This window comes from Watersipora subatra, chromosome 3 (genome assembly GCF_963576615.1).
Source record: "Watersipora subatra chromosome 3, tzWatSuba1.1, whole genome shotgun sequence".
NCBI classification, from domain to species: domain Eukaryota; kingdom Metazoa; phylum Bryozoa; class Gymnolaemata; order Cheilostomatida; family Watersiporidae; genus Watersipora; species Watersipora subatra.
In genome coordinates, this window is record NC_088710.1 from 52,432,178 (window position 1) to 52,457,828 (window position 25,651).

General features: G+C 36.8%; 3 protein-coding genes across 4 annotated transcripts; 2 read left to right on the forward strand and 1 right to left on the reverse strand.

Annotated features, from left to right (window-relative positions):
- Positions 1 to 3,874: 3,874 nt before the first annotated feature.
- LOC137390717 (uncharacterized) lies at positions 3,875 to 4,360 on the forward strand. Its single transcript, XM_068077040.1, has one exon. The coding sequence runs from the start codon at positions 3,875 to 3,877 to the stop codon at positions 4,358 to 4,360; it is 486 nt and encodes a 161-aa protein (XP_067933141.1).
- A 2,692-nt stretch (positions 4,361 to 7,052) lies between these two features.
- On the forward strand, positions 7,053 to 9,349 carry LOC137391020 (testis-expressed protein 47-like). Of its 2 annotated transcripts, none has more exons than XM_068077355.1 (8): positions 7,053 to 7,180; positions 7,563 to 7,632; positions 7,788 to 7,882; positions 8,015 to 8,128; positions 8,308 to 8,445; positions 8,531 to 8,614; positions 8,728 to 8,839; positions 9,085 to 9,349. In XM_068077355.1, the coding sequence occupies exons 1-8, from the start codon at positions 7,055 to 7,057 to the stop codon at positions 9,129 to 9,131; spliced, it is 786 nt and encodes a 261-aa protein (XP_067933456.1). In that variant the 5' UTR covers positions 7,053 to 7,054; the 3' UTR covers positions 9,132 to 9,349. The 2 variants fall into 2 exon arrangements, with proteins under 2 accessions (XP_067933456.1, XP_067933457.1); XM_068077356.1 differs by having other exon boundaries at positions 8,531 to 8,594; positions 8,738 to 8,839.
- A 3,685-nt stretch (positions 9,350 to 13,034) lies between these two features.
- On the reverse strand, positions 13,035 to 25,305 carry LOC137391130 (tectonic-like complex member MKS1). Its single transcript, XM_068077494.1, has 17 exons — positions 25,202 to 25,305; positions 24,561 to 24,738; positions 24,271 to 24,353; positions 24,090 to 24,153; positions 23,675 to 23,784; positions 23,331 to 23,459; positions 22,854 to 22,984; positions 21,658 to 21,740; positions 19,037 to 19,202; positions 17,764 to 17,840; positions 17,368 to 17,446; positions 15,970 to 16,080; positions 14,891 to 15,024; positions 14,156 to 14,238; positions 14,001 to 14,066; positions 13,579 to 13,616; positions 13,035 to 13,439 (listed from the first exon to the last, which is right to left on the reverse strand). The coding sequence occupies exons 1-17, from the start codon at positions 25,279 to 25,281 to the stop codon at positions 13,315 to 13,317; spliced, it is 1,737 nt and encodes a 578-aa protein (XP_067933595.1). The 5' UTR covers positions 25,282 to 25,305; the 3' UTR covers positions 13,035 to 13,314.
- Positions 25,306 to 25,651: the final 346 nt, after the last annotated feature.

The window sequence follows — 25,651 nt, forward strand, 5'->3', positions numbered from 1 at the left end:
TTCAGACAATGACTCCTAAAATGGTCAACAGTCTTGCACCTGGCTCATAAATTTAAAGCCGCTCAAGCACTGTCTGGATATAGCAGCACTCCAAGAAACATGGTTGCGAGAAATCAACACTGAATCAATCGCATAGCAGTAGTGAAGAAATCCATTGGGTATATGAGAATCTGGCTAGACACAAACAATCGAAACAAAACAGTCACAAGTGAGCATCATAGAATTACAACAAGCATACAGGATAGCTTTAAAGTGTCAAGGTGTGACATACTTCTTGATATCAGACACGATTAATGGCATGTCCCAGTATTCCTGAAACTGTTTACTCACCACTTTCAATCCACCTTCTGAATCGAAGTTGGCAGCTAATGTGTTTGAAAAGGTCGAGCTGCTTGCGGTGATTTGCCTGGCGTAGCATGTATATTGATAATCTTGTTACGGCTGAAAAGACTCGTGAAAATCATGACACAAATCTATGGATGCTGTTAAAAAGGGCTGTGCAAGTCAATGTAAATTCAATATGAAGAAAGGAAAGCTACCTCCATCATGGGTTGTACTTCATGGCCAGTTGATGTCATGTGACGGCCTCAAACTTGGTCCCAACAAAATAAAGTTGATATCTAACATGGCTCCACCTTCGGATAAAGCTGGTGAACAACATTTGTTAGGTACCCTATGTTACGATATTCAATATTCATCAGCATTGTTGTTGTGCGCTTACATGTATGCTCGTATGCACTTATTCTGGGAAATAAAACAACACTTCCTGTCACGGATCTCAACATGGTGGCAGCGTGGTCCATTTTCATTGCTATTATTACTAATTTAAATTGATAAATATTTCTTTAATCTCAAGTTTAGCTGAATCATAATCGACCAGAAAATATCTCAACTACCCGCACTAAAGGAATTCGACTATTCTCAACCCGATGGCTTCACTGACTGGCTAAAACGGTTTAAATGGTACAGAATCGCTAGAGGGCGACTTATAAATAAGGACGGAAATGTTCAAATAGCAACGCTGTTGTATACAATGGGTCAAGACAGCCAGCAACTCTATGACACCTTTTCATTTACCAAGGAGGAAGACAAGGACGATTTTGATGTGGTAACTAAAGCATTTCAGGATTACTTCACCCCTAAGCGCAACACGATTCACTTGAGAAGTCAGATTCATGCTAGAAACCAGACGAATCCATCGAGAATTTTGTCAGAGAGCTATATCGACTAAGCGAGCTATATCGACTAAACTGTAATTTTGGGTCCGAAAGAGACAATCTTTAAGAGATAGACTAATAGTAGGAATTATTGACAAAGAACTATCTGCTAAACTTCAACTTGAAGACACTTTCGATCTTGCCAGGGCAATATCAATTTCCCGACAACACGAGCTTGTCAAACAAGGGATTTCGACGAAGGCTTCTGTGGAAGCAGTCGCACACAGTCATTACAATCGCAGTTTCCGAGACCACGAAAAGCGGCACGACAATAATACAAACAACCGGCGTAACAATAGTTGCAGCAACTATTCCGGAGCAACCACTGCCCAATCTCACACCATCACCAACTGTAACAACTATGGGAGTAGCCATCAACGCCAACAATGTCCTGCATACGGCAAGCAATGCCACAACTTCAAAAAAGAATGATCACTTCTCAAAAGTATGTAGGAGCAGGCGCAATCCAATGCCGAATCAGAGAATTGCATCAGAAATCGTCGACCAGAGTATGCCAAGTAATGACAACAATGTATTTTACCTGAATGCTGTAACTAACATAACCGACAACAATGATCCTTGGTTTGTGAGTATACCTGTAAACGATTGCACTGTAAAATTCAAAGTTAACACTGGGGCAGATGTGACCCTTCTTTCAAAGCAGACTTGTGATTTATTGCCTAACAAACTCATGTTGTCTAAAGCTGACATTCTATTGATATCTGTCAACTCTGAAGTTACTGTTTATGGTTATTTTGTAAATACTGCGCATGATAACAATGACTACTCTCTGAACTGTTATGTAGCTGATACTAGATCCAATCTTTTGTCCAGGGGTGCGGTGGAGCAGATGGCGGTCAAAGGTGTAGTATCAAGCATTACTTTAGGTGTGATTAAGGGCAGCTATTAAGCTCCGCAACGACATCAAGCCTACATGTATATATGCTTCCCGCCGCATACCTTTTCTCATGTTAGATAAAGTAAACAATGAATTCGACAGAATGATTAACAAGGGCATCATAAGATCAGTTACCGCAACCCACTGACTGGTGCTCTACTCTAGTATCGGTTGAAAAAAAGTCTGGGCAAGTTAGACTCTGTATTGACCTCCGACCGGTCAATCGTGAGGTAATTAGGGAAACGTACCCAATACCATCCTTTGATGAGCTAACCTCAAAGTTTAACGGTGCTAAGATATTCTCAACTCTTGATGCTTGCAGTGGGTACCACCAAATAGCCCTAGATGACGCGTCTAGTTTATACACCACGTTCATAACGCATCGCGGCAGATTCTGCTTCAACCGCCTGACATTTGGCATCACCAGCGCGAGTGAGACTTTTCAGAGAAAGATGGAGGAAATTCTACACGGGTTGGATAGAATAGTTGTCTATCAAGATGATATCTTGGTATTTGGGCCGAATACAAAGGAACACGACAAACGACTTAACATGTTAATGAGCAGAATCACAGAACATAGACTACAATTGAACGAAACGAAATGCACCTACAGACAATCAAGTGTGAAATTCCTCGGACACATATTCAGTGAAGGCATTCAGCCAGACCCAGACAAGGTCTAAGCCACATCAGCAATAGCCAAGCAAGTGGATGTCCTGCGTTAAGAAGATTCTTAGGCATGGTTAACTATATGTAACGTTACATAGCAAACTTATAAGAACTAGCCAGCCCTTTGTACCGCCTCATACGCAAGGACACCCAGTGGACTTGGGATAACCCCTAGGAAGAAGCCGTTCTAAATATAATTGCCCAACTCAAGCAAACCCCGAGACTAAAATACTATGACAGTAGCCTCCCTGTTTCTATACATGCTGATGCCTCTCAGAACGACATTGGTGCCATGCTCACACAGAAAGAGCACTGCATATGCTCCGCATCACGTTCTCTCAATGACATAGAAAAAATATATAATATGAAGCGAGAGTTACTAGCACTTGTGTGGGGCTATGAGAAATTTGACCAATACCTCCGCAGATTAACCAGCTTTGACCTAATAACTGATCACTCGCCGTTAGTCTCCATGATAAATGGAATAGATATCAACAACACACCAGCAAGATGCCAAAGAATGTTGATGAGACTCACGCGATACAACCCTGTAGTAAAACACATACCTGGTGCACAGATGATCGTCCCAGACACTTTGTCACTATCCCCCGATGACAAACACGGAGTTAGCATCGAGCTAACGGAAAAAGTTGAAACACATCTTACCTCAGTGAGGCCTAACTTACCTATTTCAGACGAAAGAATCCAGGAAATAGTCCCAAACAGACCCAATCGTACAATAAGCACTCAATCACACCCTAAATGGATGGCCAAAGTACTGCAAGGCTGTACCCAAAGTATTACTGCCATACTTTCTTGTTAGGGCAAATTTATCTATCGCTGAGAACATGCTGCTATACAACAACAGAATAGTAATAGTTGACACGCTCAAAGCAAATACCTTCAAGGCGATACATCAAGGACACTGGGACAGCAGTCTGGTGGCCTTAAGCTAAACCATGACATTCAGGAACACATATCCCAATGCGAATATTGCAATCTGAAAGCACCAGTCAATCGGAAAAACCTATGATCTCGCACAACCTCCCAAAATCAAAATGGTACACTATTGCTACAGACCTCCTCGAACATGACGGCGCCAAGTACATCGTACAAGTCGACCTTTACAGTTGGTATCCACAACACAACCACTCCCATTATTGTCCAAAATCTAAAATCGATATTTGCTCGCTGGGGTATTCCCGTTGGACTGATAAGCAATAATGGTCCACCTTACAGCAGTCAAGAATTCGCCAAGTTTTTGGCTGAGCATAGCACAACTCACATAACTAGCAGTCCGTGCTACCGACAATCAAACGGCGCAGCCGAAAGAGCGGTACAAACCGCCAAAAGAATTCTAGCCCAACCTGACCCAGTTATTGCCCTGATAACCTATCGATGTTCAAAGACAGTGACAGCATATAGCCCAAACCAAGTAATGCTCGGTGCTGATATTAAAACGTCGTTAACCAAACGCGATGCACCTGAGCCGGTCGATCTTCAGGCAATTCTTGAAAATGATACCTTCGGAAAGCTCGCAGCCAAAGCGCAGTATGATAAATCAGCACTCAACTAACCCCTCGAATGGAATGGAGCAACTAGACATATTCTGTCATCGACAAAGCCTATACACCCAGATCATATATTCTGCTCCATAACAAAAACAAGCGAAAATTCTAGCCATTACAATCACCAGCAACCATTACAATTCAATCCAGCCATTACGTCACCAGTAGCCAATACAGGCCCTACACAACCCAGCGCAGCAAATATACCTGAGGACAACACGCAATGTGACTCACCGCCTATAACTGACGCACAGACTAACAACAGGTACACCACTCATTACGGCCGCACCATTAATGTACCCAAGTCGTATACGCCCGACTAACGAACGCCCGGTGCTGTAAGTACGGCCGGGATGTGTTCCACTGTACCTCGGGACTCACGATGGGTTTAAGATATCACTGTAGTAAATTTTTTGTCCACTACTCAAATGTTGTTTCTTTTTACTGTCTCTGTCAATCGCATAACCATTATATATACTATTTTCTTTTACAATTGTCTTAAGGTGAGGATGTTACGATATTCAATATTCATCAGCATTGTTGTTGTGTGCTTATATGTATGTTTGTATGCACTTATTCTGGGCAATTAAACACCACTTCCTGTCACAGATCTTAACACCCTAAACTACTTGGGCTCCTATACTCCTAACCTAACAGCTATTACAAACCTTTAAGAATACGGCTAATTAATGACTTTCTCTTTTCATGGAAACCAGAGGTAATGGCGGCCTTTGATGAGGTTAAAAAGAGTCTGTGTAGCAAACGCGCATTGGCTGACTTTGGCTCATTTAAGAGCAGGTCACTGCAAAAGGATCTTCCAAAATCCGATCTTAAAGCTGTTTTGTTACAGATAAGTCATCCTATATCATACTCTTCTCAGTCTTTTACTCTGGTGAAGAGTATTTGGTTGCTGTAGACTTATATTCACATTTTCCAGAGTTTAGATTGTTGGTTGAAAAAGAGCCCAGAATTTTGTTTTTGAACTGAAGTGGATATTTTTTGTCATTAAAGGTCATGGCTGACAACATGCATTTTAGCAGCCGTAAAATGAACTTATTTGCAGAACAGTAGGACTTCAAAATAGAAACATCTAGACCTCACTACCCACGTTCCAATGACATGGTAGAACACCGTGTTAAAACTGAAAACTTTCATAAAACAGTTGAAGAGACACGTGGAAGCGTGTATGCATTTCTTTTAGCGTCTGCTCGAGTGGAATCCTAGAGTCTAGCTGAAATGCTGGTTAATACACAACTGTGATCAAAACTACCCATGTCTTTTATGACTCTCCAGCCAAAACCGGAATATGCTAAACATGATCTGCAAATGAGTAAAACAAAGCGAAATTCCTACTACAAGCGTAGCATGAAAGAGCTAAACCACATTCACGAAAGTGATACTGTCCTTGTAAAAACTGACAAAGAGAAAACCTAGAACTAGCTGTTGCAGTGCAAAGTCACACTAGCCTAGGCCATATGTGTTGAATAATGGGCATTCGTTTGTCAAGTGCAACACAATGCATTTTCGCCCAACTAGGGTGCATCGGCTGATTCCCAAAAAAATAAATGATTTATTCTTATTTCTCATCCTTTAGTGATGTAGCCAAGAAAACATTGATAACCTCCAGCTACCAATGTTTTCTGGTGTTGTTTCCCAACCTTCACGACAAAACCAGCAAACAAAGAGTAGCACTTTGCCACTAAGGTTTGCTGACATTGACATGCCCAAATAGGTATCTTGCAAATGATCCTTTGTCACTGGTAGTCGATTTTTAACTGTTCATTAGTTATTTGGTTTCTGCGTTATATTTATGATGTTTCCTACTTGGCATTTAAAGCAGTCATTTTGTTTTATAGCCACATTCTAACCTTAGCCGAATACAGAGCCAATCAGCATTCCTCCTACATGTTTCAGATTCCTGAAGACACGCAATGTTCTACGGCTTTAAACTATCTATCTTGTTTCATAGCTAACTACGATTTTCTTGGGCGATGAGTTAGTATGTCCTTTTCATTGAACATCAAAAAGGAATGACGCGACATTACTGTCGCGTTTGCATTTCTGCCACCATGGTTACGCAAAAACTGAACTAACGAGAATAACCACAATACGCGTGAATTAAGTCTTCAATGGGACTGCTTAAAACTAAACAACCAATTTGCTTGCCAAGTTATACAGCACCTAATATAGTCAGAAACATGACGAATGCCAACGTTAAAGTGTTCAAAACCTGTGAGTAATGCGTCCACTTCGACTGACCGAGTCATAGTCGAAATATCGTCCTCAGAAGTAAGTAACATCCCATTTTATGCGATACCTCTGATATATAATCTGTGTCTTGAAAACATAGTGGCATATAATGAGCTATTTATGAATATAGAAGTTACGTAGAAAAAATTATTTCGCCATAAAATTCGATTGCGAGTTGAACTAACCAGAAGAACAATACGTTACAAACGCACAGCTACTAATATACATGTATGTACAGTCAATGTCAAGCTAGAAACTTCCCGACGTTGGCTAACGGTACGCAGATGATAAATTCTGGCATGGGTTTTGCGCGCATGTACACGATTGGCCTATTTTTCTCCCTGGTACCCAATAGCGAAGACGATTGTTAAGTACTATTTCATTGGCTCAAATAAGACCAACAGAAGCGGCTAAAAGAACTAGGTTTCTAGGTAGCAAACTACAGCTTCAATATGGCGAGCGCTAAAAGAAGCAGACAGAGAATGAGTCCAAACAGCAGAATGACCGATATAGAGCCTTCATTCTTAGAAGCAAAACACAGTATTCTTCACGTTGTCGAAGAGACAATGGGAGAAAAGGTATCTCTATTACAGGCAAATAATAGGCTGTAATCTTATACCATGGACACTTCTCCAGTGATTATATAAAGTCAAGCTTTCTATCTTTAGTGGATACATTGTGGTGAAGGGAACAGAGTGAACTCGGCATTTAATTTGTTTTTATCCCCTCGTTTGAAAATTCTTATTGATGTGTGGTTTTATAATTAATGAAATAAATTTAACAGTTCAAAAATTACATGAAGCCAAGTCTTGTGCAGGGAAAGCAAGGAATCTAAAGGAGCAGCTGGCTTTTAATCTGATAAATTTACACAAAACAGCTGTTGTAATATAACGCATATAAAATCTACCTTTGTATATTTATAAAAAAGAACCAAAATACTGTGTTTAGTTATGTTTATAGAAATATCAAACACACAGAATGATCTGCATTTCAAAAATCAAGCCAGGCATCTCTACAAAAGAAGTTGGAGGTAAATATAGGTATATGTACACATTTATATAGGGTAGTCAGACACTAAATTTTCAACTGCTGCAATTTGGTTGTTAAACATCCTATTTTTGTATATATAGTGACTACTTCAAATAATTTTTCATTGGTCACCTGTTTTTTACATTTTTGTTTTAGATCACTACAGTAGTGTTGTGAAGAATATAACTCAACCTGAAGACGTTTCGGGTTTACTTCTGATATTTCCAATGCATTGCGTTCACATTTTGGAGGTAGGAAATGGTGTCCACCTTCAGCATAAAGAGTCATGCGTGAACTAACTACCCTTATAGATAATAGTAAATTACCATACATGCACTACGCCTATACAAGTTTTGCCCTTTTCTGTGAGTTTCTACTTTTAGGGAGCGACCGAAACTTTACTGGAGTATTTACAAGACATGAGAGCTCAGGTCTCGCTATTCTCAATTTCAAAAATGCTTGTTGTTGCTCATAACATCACCACAATACTGTTTCAGGTGAGATTAAGTTTATCAGTGAGCCAAACTTAAGTAACAGATAGTAAACTACATGCACCACCCTGCAATGGGATTCAATGAGGAAGTTACCACATGCAAAACATTCAATGTGGTAAAAATTCCAACCTCCGTGAAACATTTTATTGAACTGCCAAAACGCGGAGTCACTATGTTTACAGAATTGGATGTATCATGAACTGGACATCCAAGCTACAGGAATCGGTGACTATGAAACATCTGAACCTGTTGAGAATGTGGTCATTGAAATTGTCGTCAACGTCATCAAGATAGGATCACATCTGTCTAAGCAACCTAAAGTATGCACATCAACCAATACAGTATATTAAATACTTTATTCATCACCTCATAACTAATAATTTACTGTGTATGTTTCATTTGTAGCTAAGTTACAACTCTGCAGTGCAGGCCTTGCATGAAAGAATCCCTGAAGCATTGCCACAGCAAGGTGAGCGGAATGAAAGCCAAGTTTTGAATTTTTACCATGTTTGTGTGAGATAATTAATGAGATATATTACACCAATAGCTGAAAGAAATGGACATTTTAATATCAGTAGGGAAAAAGCCATGTATGATTGCAGCTATTTGTAGATGTACTTGACTACCTTCTGGAGAGACAAGATCCCTCTTTACAACACGTATCAGAGTTTCTAAATATCTACGAAGCGCCATTTAAAGTGACCCCTACAAGTGGTAAGCAGCTACTCAATATGCAGACAGGCAATATGATTTTTTGTACAATAATAATGGGCCAACTTTTGATAGTACACTAACCTACATTTAGGTTTTGACAATAAAAACTAATGCAGAATGATTACTACTCCTTTTCTTTCAATGAGGTTCTCGTCAAAACATCAAATTTTTGTTAGTATTTTAAGTGCAGCCGATACATTGTATTGCTGTATTATATAGCTACATCAACATGCCTATGATTGCAGAAGTTGTGTGGCCAATGCCAGACCACCTAATGCCATCATTTTCATGATGTATTATCCATGTACGCCAGAGGCTTAAGGGAATGTGAGAAACGCAGAAGAAAAATGACATTAGGGAAAACATAGCGAATACCTTGCACTATGGTGAACCAGCGACCATCTAAGTCTCTGAAAGTTACAGAAATAATTGCGTAATTCAGATAAAAGGACGTTGTATTGACTTTTATATCAATGTATTTTAGTAAACAATAAATACAATCAATCTGTATATGTTGTTCACTTGATTTCCTTGACAGCGAGGCCTAAAACAAAACAACGGATAATCCATCAATTTTGAAGGAGATTGCGTCAGAGAAATACAATGCAGCAAATACTCGAGTCTTAGACTCATTGGCTGATGAAGATTCTACAGACAAATATTCGGCAGGCACCAGCTTTTGTAGACTTGCACCATAAATTTCAACAATGCTTCAATTAAGAAATACATAAACATCTAATAGTGAACTTTCTGCAATAGCGCAACAGTTTTATTTCTATTCAAGAACATCCCTATAATTGAGCTTTTCCTTTATTATTTCTGGTAACAGCTACAAATCATTTTTATAACTACAGTAGTACAGTAGACACCAATACAACGTAAATAATCATTCCGAGAACATTTAAGTTACAGGGACTTTGCATTATATGAAGTGTAAGATACACGTGAATAGCCATCACAAGATCTTTCCAAACTCGCCTCTTGTCATTTCAAATTAAAAAAATAATTAAATTCTAACTTAACCATTGTACAGTAACTGTGGTATTATCGGTTTGTATCAACAACTTTCCCCCTTTTTTCTTGTCTCTTAGTTTAGGGTTCTTAATTACAGTAATTTTATTAATTGAGAGGGCACCTTCAATGTAAAGTTAAATCTTTTGTTTCTTCTCTACAAGGTTTACACTGCAAAGAAAAATATTGTTTGTCGAAAATGACTGAGGAGACGTCTGAAATAAAAGGAAACGTTTTTTCCTCTTCCATGTGCAACAACAAGGAAAACGATGCTTTTTAAGGCTAACTATGGGACCCTCATTATTCAAATTGAATTTGAAAACTTATACCGACTTGACGTTTTAAATCATGTGGAACTTCTTACATAATACGATGCAAAAACTTACATAAATTATTTGTGTGCAGGGAATTTAGGTAAAAGGTTCACATTATAAGGGCCGTCTACTGCAGAATAGTTTACTATAAATGTCAGTGCCACATGAGTTGAATTAAACTAGTCACAAGAAACCCTCTTTTACGATTTGATACTTTCCTGTATGCAAGGCTAAAACCAGTAAATACAAGAACATGACAATAAAACAGTAACATCAAGTACATGGCTAGAAACCTAATAAAGATACACAAATAGATCACATGTAACAAAGTCAAAACCAACCTGGAGGTAGCGATTGCTTCAACTTCTCTGCTTTTTCTCTGTCTTGAATCACCAATGTGTACAAATATTTGCTGCATCGAACTTTGAATTTGACATTGTCTGGATTCTTTTTAATTTTCACAGCTAAAATAATTACAGGATGGGTATGTGAGGTACAGTTGTGAGTTGCTTTTAATTATATAATCTTGGAGAAATAAGCTAATCAAGCAATACTTGTTTTTCAAATCTAGTTTTCAACCTAAGAGGCCATCTTTAGTTGTTCACAATGTTGTTGTATTTATGTAAGCACTCCCTTTTGTGTCACATACAAGAGATTATTAAATTGCAGATTATTGAAAAATCTGTGACGCATTGAAGTGTTGACAGCACAGTACATGACATATGAAGCAACACTGTACTAGCTTGTCTGATTTTTCCAATGTAACATATAGCCAAACCTCAAGATACGATCACCTCAATGTTCGAACTTTTCATCAATGTTTCCATAATCCCCAAGGTTTGTCACGCGCAAGATGAAAATGGCAAAAACCCAAAAATCAAGAACAGTTTTGTTATTTGCAAACTTTTATCGAGTGTTTCATGTTTGCAAAAGATGGAAACGGCGTTTGCACTTTGCAAATGATGCACAAAAAATGCCTCGCAAATTATTTCATTTAAACATTTTCCACAGTTCAGTCATATTTTGATCGACGCATGTGCTGCTAAGCAGAACAGGAGTGCGCCACTATGAACCCTGGCATACAATTCTTCATGTTTTTTAACAAAGTGCCTGTATTAATCTGCAACATATGTTGGTCCATTGAAACACCTATTGCACAGTAACCAGCATGCGCACAATCCAAATCCGCATCATCCGCACAATTGAAACATGGTGTATTATACAACATAAATTTGATAAAAGATGCATCTCAACAAACAAACTCATTTCTAACATAGAATGTCTAAAACTTCTCGACAGATGACAATGTTACATACAAGGTAAGAAAGCTTGGAGCAATTAGATAGTATAAAACAATGTATATATGTTAAGTTAATTTAAACCGTATCTAGTGAGAGATAGAGTAAGTTATGTGGTGTATTTCTGTCATATAGTTTACGACCAAACTTTCACAATGCTGAGTTTTTTGTTCATGTCTCCAAGATCCAGTAATAACAAATACCTTTTTCCTGAGTATTAATGTAATTGTTACAGTTAAAGTGTATACACATGTATAATATGTGTGCATAAATTTCTTTATGGTGGTGAATTAAGATGACAATAACCTGTATTTCCAGTGGCATGTATAAAGCCAAATAATTCCAGCTTAAAAGAGTAATGCTTACATTTGGCGTCTTTTCTCCTTGCAGTGAGAAGAAAGTCTTTTATCTCCATTATTTGGCGAGGCATGACAATAACTATTCGTCGAATTTCTCTCTGTAAAAAAAAGAAGTGTGGCTGTACCAAACAAAGCAGAAACTAGCAGTTGCGCCCATGTGATATTGTTGCCATATAGTTACATAAAAACTGTTTTTAAGCGCTTAGAGCAATGAATATTCAAAATATAAGATAAAGTTGAGATGAGAATCAAATGAGTGAGGATGCAATGATGCATACTTGTGCAAAATCTCCATTTTAATAATAAAGTTTATATCAAGTAAACAATCAAGGGGATGTGTAGTTTTGCAACAACCGAAAAATTTTGCATTCCGCTAGTTATATAATACCACATCACTAAAAGATATTACACGAAAGGTTGTCACACTAAAAATCGCACATTTTCATATCAACCATCAAAATATATCTATCAGATGCAAACGATTATATGACTCGAAAACTTACACAGGAAATTCAGTAAAATAGTTACAAAAAGGAAAAAGCTAAGCAGTGTTTTCAATTAATTTATATCGAAAAATTTAATATGAGAATTTATTTGACTTGTATTAATTATAAATAAAATTAAAAATATATAGTAATTAACATTTGCAAAATTTAAAAAACGCATTTTGACGGTTAATGTGACTGCATAAAATCTGTCAGTCAATACTGCGGATAATTTTTACATCAACGAAAAATGTGCACAAAAGTTTTCTCGTTAGTTCCTGCCTTATCTGTGTAGACAACTCCAAATATAACAACTTGCGCTGCTCCCATCTTGTGGCATTTTACCCAGTAGTAAATAACTCCTATCAGTTCGATATTTTTTCTCATAACACTATCAATGATTCATTGCAGTTACAATGAACTTACTTATTTTAATTCAATAGCATAACGTGGTCAATTTTTATAGCTTGGTTGCAATGCTACGGCTTTCGTGCAACCCGTCAGGAATAACACTTGTTTCTACATGTACTAATAATTTGTAGCTCATAGCGGTGTGCTGTTTGTGTATATGATAGTTATTTAGAGCAATGTGTATTCATGTCAATGATTCAACAATTGCAATAGTTGGAGAAAAAGAAACTCAATCAAAACAATTTAGCCCAACTATTACGCTTACTTCCATGCAGTATGGCTCGACCGTAACTATACCAAACGCAAAACTCTGAAATAAGTGAATTTATTTGAAACATCTCAGGCCATAAGAATATCCTAAATGATATGAATGTGTAATTTATACACATTTAAAAAAATTGTCTGGGAAATTAGATAAAAAATGTATAAATAAACTCGTGAGAGCTGAACTACAAGCACTACCTGCCACAAAACCTTCAAATAAATTAGACAATAAACAATGGCAAACATGATCAATACAATTAAAATAAACTGTGAAAAATATTCGTGCAACTTATTAACTTGATGGAAGAACTGACAGCCTAAATACTTTAAAATTTACAAATGAAGAGGAGCAGTTTCAGCTGCCACAGTCATAGTATCATCTAATGACAGCTCCCTCAGGTTGTTAAGAGCATTCTTTCTCGCCAGTTGCATCCTACCGTGAGCCTTTGAGAATGCATCTGAAATCCATAACATGACATTAATTTTGAAGAAATTCTAATAAGAATTAGTAATGTCTTGAGTACATTGAGCATAATTTAAAAATTGAATTGCATTGTGGTCTCATGCAGCAGTTGCAGTAATGTAAATGTTCCTTACCTATAACAGCCCTGATCTCTGTGTAATCTACAGTTGAGCTGTAAGAAGAGTTGCAAATGATTATTAACTAAACAAATGGTCAAAAATATTTGGAAAAACAATCAAAAGCATATCCTATTTTTCGTTCACTTATCTTAACTGAATATGAATGCCTATAATAGGCATTCATATTCAGCTAAAATGTGTCATTTCCACAAATCTACGGAGTAACCAATTTGTCTTTCAATTCCAGTCAGGGTTTTCTATAAAAAAGGACAGCATAAACTTTCGGCGATCAAGACTTATACAAATGGCGATATTCATACAGAACAAAGTAAATGTTTTGTTGTTTAACAGAGAGCACAAACTATTATTTCTTAGACGGCATTCGATACTTAATATCAAGAAAACCTTTTTTTCTCTAAAAGGTGGCTGACACTCACCCAAGCTGAGCCATCAATGCATCCTTCTTGCCAGCTCTTTTAGCTTTCTTTGAGAAACAAAAGTCTCTGTAATGAGAAGTGTAACGATAATGGTCAAACAGCAAGAATGCGATTACATTCAATTTACATAAAGATGCAAGCTCTGAGTGACTCACTGTGATTGTAACATAACGCTGAGTTTGATTTTTAATGATCCAGAAGATTCTGTCTTGAAGCCAAATCTGCTTAAATGAGAGCCCTGTGAAAGACAAGGTTAGGATAACAAAAAACATATAACAATGTGATCGATTGATAACTGTAATTGAAAGATACCACACAGAATACTTAAAGACGTACAATATGAGGTAATGTATGTATGTATGTGACAACAGCGCATCCACATAGTAAGTTACATAAGTACAGTCAAACCTCTACAAATGGCGTTAATTCATTCTGAGACATGCTTCATATGTTAAAACCAGTGTATGCTAGAGCATAGATTTCAAAAAAAATACACAGAAATTAGTTTAACACATTTCTTATCCCAAAACCTATCATGTTAATTCCTTAATAAATACTGCAGTCCATTACAGTTAGCATTAAAACCAATGCATTATGCAAAAGCAAGTTCGGAAGTCAAAATGGTGATAAGGATTGCACTTACTCACATTTACACAAAGTAAAGTTGATACTAATTTGGCTTAAATATTTTTTGTTTTTCAGATTTACCTTTTAATTTTAAATTTTGCCACTCTTTGTTTTCGCTTGAAAAAATGAAAATGTTAGTGAGTCAAATATTTGCTCAAATTCTATGTTGCATATTGTCAAATCTGTAAGTGTATACCTGACTGTAACAAGGACATGCAGTTGTACAGTACTAGAGTTCCTAAAGTAGTAGAATATAAACGTACTTGAAATGTGGAAGGAATGTAAACGTAGCTGAGATCTTCTAGCTCTGGAGCTCCTCCGATGAAGAATCGTCGCAGATTGGACACGACTGATGGACCAACTGGACGCCACGTGTTTAGTTCAACCGAATGTTCTCCTAGCATGCAAACAAAAAGATCAAAATTCAAATGTGGCAAGTGATCAGTTCAGTCATTGACTAGAAATTTCCAATTGCCTTTACTATGAAACTAGCCTAGATATTGGCCTGTTAATACTACAAGTTAAGTGTAGACAACTCCAAGTTATTAGCGCAAAACTCCAAACATTTTCACTATCAAAATTAGTTGTAGCAATGAGGATTATAAATAATAATAAAAAACAGCTTTATTATTATAACAAATAAGCTAATTCTGCTAAAGCAGCAGAATCAGATTACATATAGTTTGATGAAGAAAATTTTTGGTACTTGTAACATAACGTGACAAGATAATACTCATGACAACATAACATAACAAGATATGACAAAACATGACCAAACATAGCATGTTTGGTCTAAATCAGACAGCTAATTTTTCCAATCATTGTAAATACATCTCAACCAAATAAACTGCTTTCCTCCAAAAGCAAGAAATCCACAGAGAACACGTATATCCTCCATTAGGTTTTCCTATATTTTTAGAGAGCTGCTATATTATCTTTAATTTTAACTTTTAAGAATTGTTTTGACCTTGACCAACCATGATATTTTAGCAGCCATGTTCAAAGCAATAAGATAAGTCCTGACAAAGATAAGGGCGGCACCGTATCCTATTTTGTAGCAAAACCTATAGCCTTAGAATCTACATGTATGTTGCCATTTTCTAAAGCAACAACTGAATAAAAAATTTTCACAGAGTCTCTATTGTTTTTTGACAAAATTATTTTACTTTTTTCCAGGCTACCTAAAACTTACAATAAAAACATGTGAGTGAAATAAAGTGTAACAGTCAATTTCAAAGACAGCAAAAGTACAGAGTTACAAAATCTTTACCAACACAGCTTATATATTTAGCTAAGATGAATGTATTTAGTCAAGTAATATTATTAGCATAAAATATCACACCTGGTGTATTTGGTATCGTGACGGCACAGTAGCCTTCAGGACGAAATCTTGACCAGCTGTCCAGAGAACAAATTTCAAAGAATATTTTCGGCCATGACTTGATAACTTGTCCTAAAAAAAGGAGAAAACTTGGTGTATGTTACCATGATCATAGAGGCATGTATAAAGGGCACCCAATATGTCAGCTAAACAATGCAAGGCCATGAGCTGTTCTAACACTTTCTGCACCAACAGCTTTCAGTAGAAAAGTTCTCAATTTATATTGAGCTATACTTAATGTAGTCAATGACCTTGTTTGTGCTTGTGATTAAGTCTACAAACTGAACATTGTAATGATACAATGATATCTGTGTGGAGATCTTGATATGATCTCCACACGCATACTTATAATAGCTTATTGGATGCCCAATAAGCCAAAACCAAAGTAAACTTTGGTTAAAATTGTGGGAACCAAAATTTTCAACCAGCTGAATGAGTCATATTAGTTCTCATGATTTAAGACTAAATATCTTAGCTCCTCCGGTAGAATGTAAGAACTCTGTAAGATATTACACAGCTTCATCATTAACAGTGTGTAGAACTGATAGAGGTAACAAGATTTACAGCTATCTAACCTTTTATTTAATAGAAAGTTAGTAGAGGTGGTTAGTATTTACTTGTTGTGTACATACATGACAAGTAGAGTTCCAATGCACAGAGGAGATACCACGTCTGATACTACGTCTGATACCATGTCTGATACCATGTGTGATACCACGTGTGATACCACATGTGAAACCACGTCTGATACCATGTCTGATACCACGTGTGATACCTTGTGTGATACCATGTGTGAGACCATGTGTGATACCATGTCTGATACCATGTATCATACCATGTCTAATACCATGTCTGATACCATGTCTGATACCGCATCTGATACCACGTCTGATACTACGCCAGCTACCACGTCTATGTGTGACAACAGCATAAGCACAGTAGCACATGAAAACTAAACCTGCGTGAGTGCTGCTTCAATGATGAAATTGGACATCATAATGATCTCAAAAAAGCAGTACGTTTATGAATACACCAAAGGTATGTACAGTTATGGTAGAAAACAAAAAACTAACACGAGCCGATATAGCAGTTCTGGACAGCATAAAAGTGATGAAAAACAAAGCGCAATAACTTAAATGCTTTACTGTACAATACTACAATACTACTTACAACATCACTTCCTGTTGAAAACTTAGTAAATAACAAAAATATATATGTATATTTTGTATATAAAATTTAACGATTACAAAGTAAGGATTCATAACTCGAACTTAATAAGGAAATTCAGAAAATCAAAATTAACAAACAAAATGAGAGAAAGCTGGGCTGCCAACTTGAAAGTGACACAGCTGTACTTACCAGTTTGATCACCTTCTCCGGCAGGTCTTTTGTAAAACATTTCAGCATCAAATGGAAAGGAGAAAAACGCCACATTATCCTAAAAAATATTAAAAATATGTGGTTGTAAGATGTTTAGACGATACCTCATGTTTAGAAATATGATATAACATACCTACTTATGCTACATATATGATTAAATGCAGCACCGTAAGAGGTTCTTATCACTATCAACATAGAGTTTTACGTGTGCTGATGCCTATTTTACCATTTTGACTAAATGCCAGCCGTCATTTATAGCTGGGTCCTAATTTGACTGCACACATGTACCAATCAGTTAGACTAGTTACACCAAATTAGCGAAACTTAAGGCTAAAGATAATACCTATTGAATTAATAGTGAGAGATATATCTTACCCGTCCCTCAACTTTGGTGATACATGTTTGGGTTACTCCAGCTAACTTAAAGTTTGACTCTACTCCCCAGCCTTGCTCTACAACCAGGCGTCTATATATTACATGTATATTATGTGATATGAGTAGCTGTGACAATTTACTACAGAATAATAACAATAGAAATTAGAACAAGTGCACATAAATTTACTGATAATATAATAAACAGTATACTACAACGTAATTCGTCAAAAAACAAGTTTTGTGTATTGTCATTAATTCTTGTATGAAGTGAGAATATATATCATCTACGATAACATGGTCTTAAAAATAGCCATTCAAATAGTACTTGAGCATTATGATGTAGTTGCATCAGAATGAGACAACTTCCAATATACATTTCCCGAATTTTGACAAAGATACTTTTAAAAACTCAATTACAAAATATTTTGAATTGTTGTGAGACACTTAAATTCCAGCATTACTGTTGTGATACACAGAAATATAAATATGGTAATACTAGCTGTGCTACCCGGCGTTGCCCGGGTGTTCAAAATCAGCTTATAAACAATGAAAGGTAATAAGAGTTGCCTGACACTTATTATTAGCCTGGCACATTACCAATGGATAATTTGAGTAAGCTTACTAATAAGAGCTACCCTTATGACATTAAGCTGTCGCTTTGCATCGTGATCGAAAGCAGTAGACTATTTGCCCCAATATAGCAACATATATTGCCTAACGAATTTATCAAGCTCATGTGGTTTAGTTAGTAAGGTGTCTGACTGGTGAATGGGAGGTACCGAGATCAAACCTTCTGCTTTATGGATGCTTTATTCCAAGATTTTAATACTATAGTTGGAACGACATACATACGACCAACTTTGAGAAATATATATGATATATAGAAGATTATAAGTTCAGCAAATGGAGTTAGGGCCTTGTTTAGTGCAAATCACTGATTTCTCTCGTGGCAGCCCCTGAACGGGCGACCTCTCTCAGACATAAGCCACTGTCTATCATCTGAAGCAGAGATAGCTTCAGATGATAGGCTAACTAGTGATGCAATTGGTCGATGTAAGGACCAGCCACACAAGTTTTCATGTTCAGGTAGAAAGCTAAACTGATCTTGCGAGCATTGTTGGTGGCAACAGATGCTTGCCTCAACTTGACTATAATTTCACAAGCACCATGCAAAAGTGATTTATCCAGCCTAAAAGCATGCTGTAGCATACGCTGCATTTTACACGTGATTAACTAATAAAACTCTGTTAACTAACTTGCTATTACTACTTACCTTGAGAAGGTACATTAATGACGTAACGCACAAATAAGTCATCATATTCAAAGTTTCGTGCTGACACAATCTGGCCATGCAGGATAAGCCTTAGAACTCCTAAAGGAGGCAGCTCAAACTCACTGCCTACCAGACTTGAGAGATACTGTGAGTGCCTTGAGTATAACTGTGGAAATAACAGAGAAATAAATGTGTGCAATGCTGCTAAAGGAACGATAAGAATATAATCCATGTTGAACAGAACAATTTCTCAAATTAAATTTTCTGGCAGCTATCTGGGTGAGAGATAGCAAACATTTAGTTGAGAATACGCGGTGAAAGGAACAGGTGTATTGATGTAGAGATAGAAACCTTCTATACATACAGTCAGAGAGTTTTATCGATCAACAAAAATCGACTGCGATGTGGCTGTAAGACGCTTTTAAATTTTTAAGCCATGAATTATGAGAGACGATTTTAAAGTGTTGTATATAATTCCCAAATGTCCAAAGTATGAATTGGGAACAGCATTGCGCAAATTTCAAATGTAAAGCAAATCATTTGCAGATATACGACGAAACACAACAAAAATTCATAGTTGTTTCAAAAAGGGCAAAAAATCTGATCGTTTTTTGATCTGATCATGTTTTCCATTTCGTACCTGGTAAATTACTTTGGTCATGAGTAGGTGGAACTCAGCCAGCTACCATTAGCCATCACTAGTGTATATACCAAGGCGTTTCGCATTCCTGTTACGCATCTATAAGTATTTTTGCACGCGATTCTTGCGTGAGATAACTTAAAACCTAGATAAATATATAGATTGAACCAATCTAATATCAACGACGCTGGCAATCAAATTTTAGCAGTAACAGTTCCATAGCTGATGAGCATGCTTAGATATAGCTGTGTATGAAATAAGATATCAGCCTTGTACTAGGTCAAACACATGCTGCCGTGGGTACATGTATATCAACCTTGTACTAGGTCAAACACATGCTGCCGATGAGTACATGTATATCAACCTTGCACTAGGTCAAACACATGCTGCCGATGAGTACATGTATATCAGCCTTGTACTAGGTCAAACACATGCTGCCGATGAGTACATGTATATCAACCTTGTACTAGGTCAAACACATGCTGCCGATGAGTACATGTATATCAGCCTTGTACTAGGTCAAACACATGCTGCCGATGAGTACATGTATATCAACCTTGTACTAGGTCAAACACATGCTGCCGATGAGTACATGTATATCAACCTTGTACTAGGTCAAACACATGCTGCCGATGAGTACATGTATATCAACCTTGTACTAGGTCAAACACATGCTGCCGATGAGTACATGTATATCAACCTTGTACTAGGTCAAACACATGCTGCCGATGAGTACATGTATATCAACCTTGTACTAGGTCAAACACATGCTGCCGATGAGTACATGTATATCAACCTTGTACTAGGTCAAACACATGCTGCCGATGAGTACATGTATATCAACCTTGTACTAGGTCAAACACATGCTGCTGATGAGTACATGTATATCAACCTTGTACTAGGTCAAACACATGCTGCCGATGAGTACATGTATATCAACCTTGTACTAGGTCAAACACATGCTGCTGATGAGTACATGTATATCAACCTTGTACTAGGTCAAACACATGCTGCCGATGAGTACATGTATATCAACCTTGTACTAGGTCAAACACATGCTGCCGATGAGTACATGTATATCAACCTTGTACTAGGTCAAACACATGCTGCTGATGAGTACATGTATATCAACCTTGTACTAGGTCAAACACATGCTGCCGATGAGTACATGTATATCAGCCTTGTACTAGGTCAAACACATGCTGCCGATGAGTACATGTATATCAACCTTGTACTAGGTCAAACACATGCTGGCGATGAGTACATGTATATCAACCTAGTACTAGGTCAAACACATGCTGTCGATGAGTACATGCATATCAACCTAGTACTAGTTCAAACACATGCTGTCGATGAGTACATGTATGTAAACCTTGCACTAGTTCAAACACATGCTGTAGATGAGTAAATGCATATATCACAATATATCACGGATAGCTAATACACACCCCACTGTACATAGGTCAAACATAGTATATATAGTTTTTATGTGTATATGTATTCAGGCTATTAATACGTATGTATGAGAATGAACTAACCCCGAACTAACATTGACTAAAAAATTTTAATTTATCTAAAAGAAGCAAGTCTCAGGACCTTGACTCACACCGACAAGGTTTGAGTGACCCAAAGTTTTGAGAAAGTGAACCGTTAATAAAAGTTTAATAAAAGGAAACTTGTAAGTTCTAATCTGATCCAGACATTCGCAAGATATTTCAATGACCATTCAATTTTTGCCAAAGTATCATTTTGAGAGCTTAAGGAACGACTAGGTTTTAATAAACATCTGTGCGACATAATTTTTAATTTTGGAACTACATCAAAAGCAAACACGGCGCTATTTGTTAAATTGTATTAGCGCCAGTCTGCAATAAACTTATGTCTTTTTCTTTAAAGAGGCATACTGTTAGATATGGAAGTGTTAAGGGAGCCTATGGCTAGACTTAAAAAGGAGGAGGCAATTAGAAATCCTAGTACATACTTCATTATACATCTTTTCTTCTCGCACTTTCTCCGAGTTGCTCATAGCGCTGCTACAGTTCTCCAGAGTGTACAGGTAAACTTCTATAAAATAATCCAAACAAGTAACACAGAAACACATCAGCTTCATTTTTACCACAACGAATTTAGAATATTTTAAATGTTCAGATACTTATAAAAAACATGACCAAGCAAGGAAATCGTCTATTAATATGGTTGCAGATGGAAGCGATACTTGTTTTGTATAATTATAGCTAGTCAGTTTCACGTTTATCTTAACATGTGTTTTCTGTGAACAAAGGCCAAGGTTATTCATCCATTATGGAACCTTAAAAAATACAGTGATCTCTACTGTAACCCGCTGTTTCCATTATCTATGCGTATGTTGTTGCAACAACAAGGACATAGCAGTGTTGACAGTAACACTAGTCAAAGTAATGCTTCAGCCACACTTTCACTCATCACATCACAAAATCTTGGACATTTTGCCACATCCCAAACTTGCTCGTTTTTGCATTTGTGTCACAAGTTTCAAAATCCTGCATGAGCTACGCCCAGACCATTTGTATTCATCCTTTCACATAACAAACATCACTTTCTATTTTGTGACACCATTATTCTGCATCCACCACTGTAAACTTCAGTTTGTGAACTTTCTGTTAATACAACCTACAATTCACTATTCCAACTCCTCAACAATGTTAGTAGATTACTAACTTTCAAAACAAATTTGTTCAATTCACTCAATAATTCCTGATTTCTATCTTTTTAATTGTCTTTTTTTAAAGCATGTAATAAAAACAACATTTTTGCCAATGCAAATTACTATTTAGCCAAACAATTTTAGCCAAACAAATTACCAATGCCGATAAACAGTAATACATACAAGAGAAATACAAAGACTTGTGTATCGGCTGCATCACAAATATAGCTTATATTTGACTTGATCAGCGAGCAATGGCTATGAAGCACAGAAGACTTTAAACCAGATGTGTCAAACTGACTCCGCTGTTTATTTATCGTTTAGTTTCTAAAAGACTGTCAAACAAATTGATGGGAGCCTCAAGAAGTCAGTAAGAGATCTTACGATGCCTGAGTATACACACAAAGACCCATGGCAGCTTACTTGAAAAATATCGTCTAACATTCAGAAACACTGCAACATTCCACGAAAAAACCTAGTGAGATGAGTCTCACCTTTGCCTAAACTATCGGTTTCAATCCGATAAGGTTTACTGCTTTGGTTAAAGTTTGGTTTCATCGTAATAACACCATTTGCATCAACTTTGATGGAACAAAGCACATGCTCATCGTCTTCCGTTGCAATCCTGTAAGTACATTGCGTGTTTTTAAAAATCATAAGTAATTTGATAGAGGCACACACACACACACACACGCACGCACGCACGCACACACACGCGCGGGCGTGTGCGCACGCACACACACATTTGCACTTGAAATATATGCCTGCTTCTCGCAAAATAACGCTTATAGCTTCAGTCGCATATGGAAAAGTATTGGAAATGTTGTAACATATACAATGCATGCTCATAGCATATGAGTAATCGGAAAATATTCATACTTATAGCAGAGCGGCTTATAGTTAATGACTGCTTGTATCACATACACGTCGATGACAAGGCTACAAAGTATTAAGAGCGGCATAACACCTACTGATCTCTGGCACTCAAGTCAGCCATGATCCAGAATGTTTGCTCAGGAGTAACGATCACATGGTTTCTTCTCTGCGACTCTACACTTGGAGCATTGTCGACAATGTTGACTTTTGGAGCAATGCCCTCACTATAATACAAGAAACCAAGCGATAAGATGTTTTGGTAAAACAACCCTATCAACATGCAAGAGTAGTACTAACTGGCCAAGGTCTGCAGCAAATTTTATAATACTCCTTGATTAAAGGAAATTCAGCAAATAATCATGTGAATCACTAAAGTAACACACGGAAAATGCTAACCGGAGCTTTATACATACGAAAAATAAATCAATGTTTGCTATACCTGCTCAAAAGTCTTGATGATGTGGCAGTTCGACGTCGTCTCACGTTGGCCACTTTCTCAGCTAATGGTGTTGGCTTTTCATTAGGAGATGTAGTCATCTTCTGTATGCCCTAAATTTGGATAATCATTAAATTTGTAATTTACTGCCAAATTCGCTACTATGGATGATCCACCTAAAAGCATTGAACCTGGCTTATGTTTCTATTAGAGAGTTTGGACTTGGCATTGTAGTTACTTTATTCAGCAACATCAACCAGAACAATAAACACTGCTAACAAAAACCTAGTTTGATAGTAAACTATATTCTGTTATAATAGACTAGAAACTGCATACAGATAGAGAACAAACATTAAAGCATAACCTCGCTGACGCTACAACTCGTGGATTGTATTGAAGAATTATTGGCTCTACTCACCTCCCTTTGGTTGGTGAACTTATCATGATTGACATAGGTAAACAATCTTTTTGTAGGCCTCTCACTGTACAAAAAAGCATTTTGTGCTAAAAAAATTTCTAATACCATGACTACTGTTTCAGAAAGAAATACAAATGGAAAGTCATGAACAAACTGTAATTTTAATTGCATCTATACTTACCTTTGATTGACGATTTCTTTGTGATATTTTTTTTCAATCACTCCATCACAATTTTCTTCATGTTTATACATATTAAATTCTCGCTGAAACATCAAGTGTCTTGTAATGTATAAAGCAAGATTAATGACTGACTATTTTTGGCTGTTTTATAATGTGCTGTTGCTAACGCAACCCTGGTTCCTTGAAATGTAATAAAACATGGTTCATTTTAGCCACTCAAATTAAACTCTGTAATGTTTGACAAAATTGACAAAAATTGTTATGAGAATGTTAAAGCAAAACTTAGCAACCTGGGAATAAAGTTTTTGCTGCCATTGCACTGTGCATGTTTCCTCTTCTTTTTGCGACATCAACTCCTGTTGTCTTTGAATTTCACGCCGTTCATGATTAGAAGAAGACGGACCTAACTTTTGCTCAATTTCAGCTTGAGGTACTATGCTAGAAGAAGTGACCTTCTGCAAATGTACTCTAAAATTACATAACAAATGCTTTACGCGAACCGAAAGAGCTGACATATACACGGTTAATTTTAAACTTTACTCAAAGTACTATTTACTCCAAAAATTAGGTTAGTTTGAGTCATTGATTAATCAAGATAATGATGTGTAGAGCTGTCTCACAAAAATCACGATTCAGTCGCCTGCTGGCTAAAATTTTATGGCAGTCAATTGCTTAATAGAAACCATCTTAGAAAAATAGCATATTTAAGAAAAAATTTTTTTGCTTCCGTATTATTGATCTGACTATGTAAATACAACTACAATATATGCTATAATACTCATGCTCTTTAACTAAACTTTTTTTTACAGCTCTATCATAGATACATACATATGCATTAATTTAAGGAACGTTTTATCATTACAGATCAATTTGAAATATTATTGGATAGTTATAAATTCAACTTTATAAAAACAATAAGTTGTTTTCTTACTTGATTCTCAAGTTTTTGATGCTGTCCTTAGATCGATAGAAGACAGTTCCAAAATCAGACGATCCCGTTTCCCTAGCCATTATCCAAGCAAAACGGGAACGCAGTTAATAATCTACTTTCAACTTCTTTTATAACTGCCACATATGCAACAAACTTACGATATATTTACGGCAGTCATTTGCACTAAAGCTGGCGTTGAACGGTTAGAAAATGTTTTACGTGAGTTGTCAGCTCTTTCACACTAATGAAAAGTTAAATTGCCAAGTGTCGTATGCAAAATGGTACGCAGAAAAGCCAACTTCATCTACCAGCTCTAACTTACGTAATCGTTAGACTAAGTGGCTAAATGTAGATAGGGCTGGATCCTAAGTCTACAAAACTTATCGGTTTTATTAGTTATCGGTAGTGCTAGTAAAGATATACCTGCCTAGTCCGAGCTTTCTGCTAAAT

Coding starts and splice junctions, on each gene's coding strand:
- LOC137390717 (XM_068077040.1), top strand. CDS start 3,875: ATGACGGCGCCAAGTACATCGTACAAGTCGACCTTTACAGTTGGTATC.
- LOC137391020 (XM_068077355.1), top strand. CDS start 7,055: ATGGCGAGCGCTAAAAGAAGCAGACAGAGAATGAGTCCAAACAGCAGA. Junction 8,129..8,307: donor TCACCACAATACTGTTTCAG/GTGAGATTAAGT, acceptor CTATGTTTACAG/AATTGGATGTATCATGAACT. Junction 8,615..8,727: donor GTGAGCGGAATGAAAGCCAA/GTTTTGAATTTT, acceptor GTATGATTGCAG/CTATTTGTAGATGTACTTGA.
- LOC137391130 (XM_068077494.1), bottom strand. CDS start 25,281: ATGGCTAGGGAAACGGGATCGTCTGATTTTGGAACTGTCTTCTATCGA. Junction 15,025..15,969: donor CACGATACCAAATACACCAG/GTGTGATATTTT, acceptor TTTGCATGCTAG/GAGAACATTCGGTTGAACTA. Junction 14,239..14,890: donor ACATTCCTTCCACATTTCAA/GTACGTTTATAT, acceptor TGTCTTTCACAG/GGCTCTCATTTAAGCAGATT.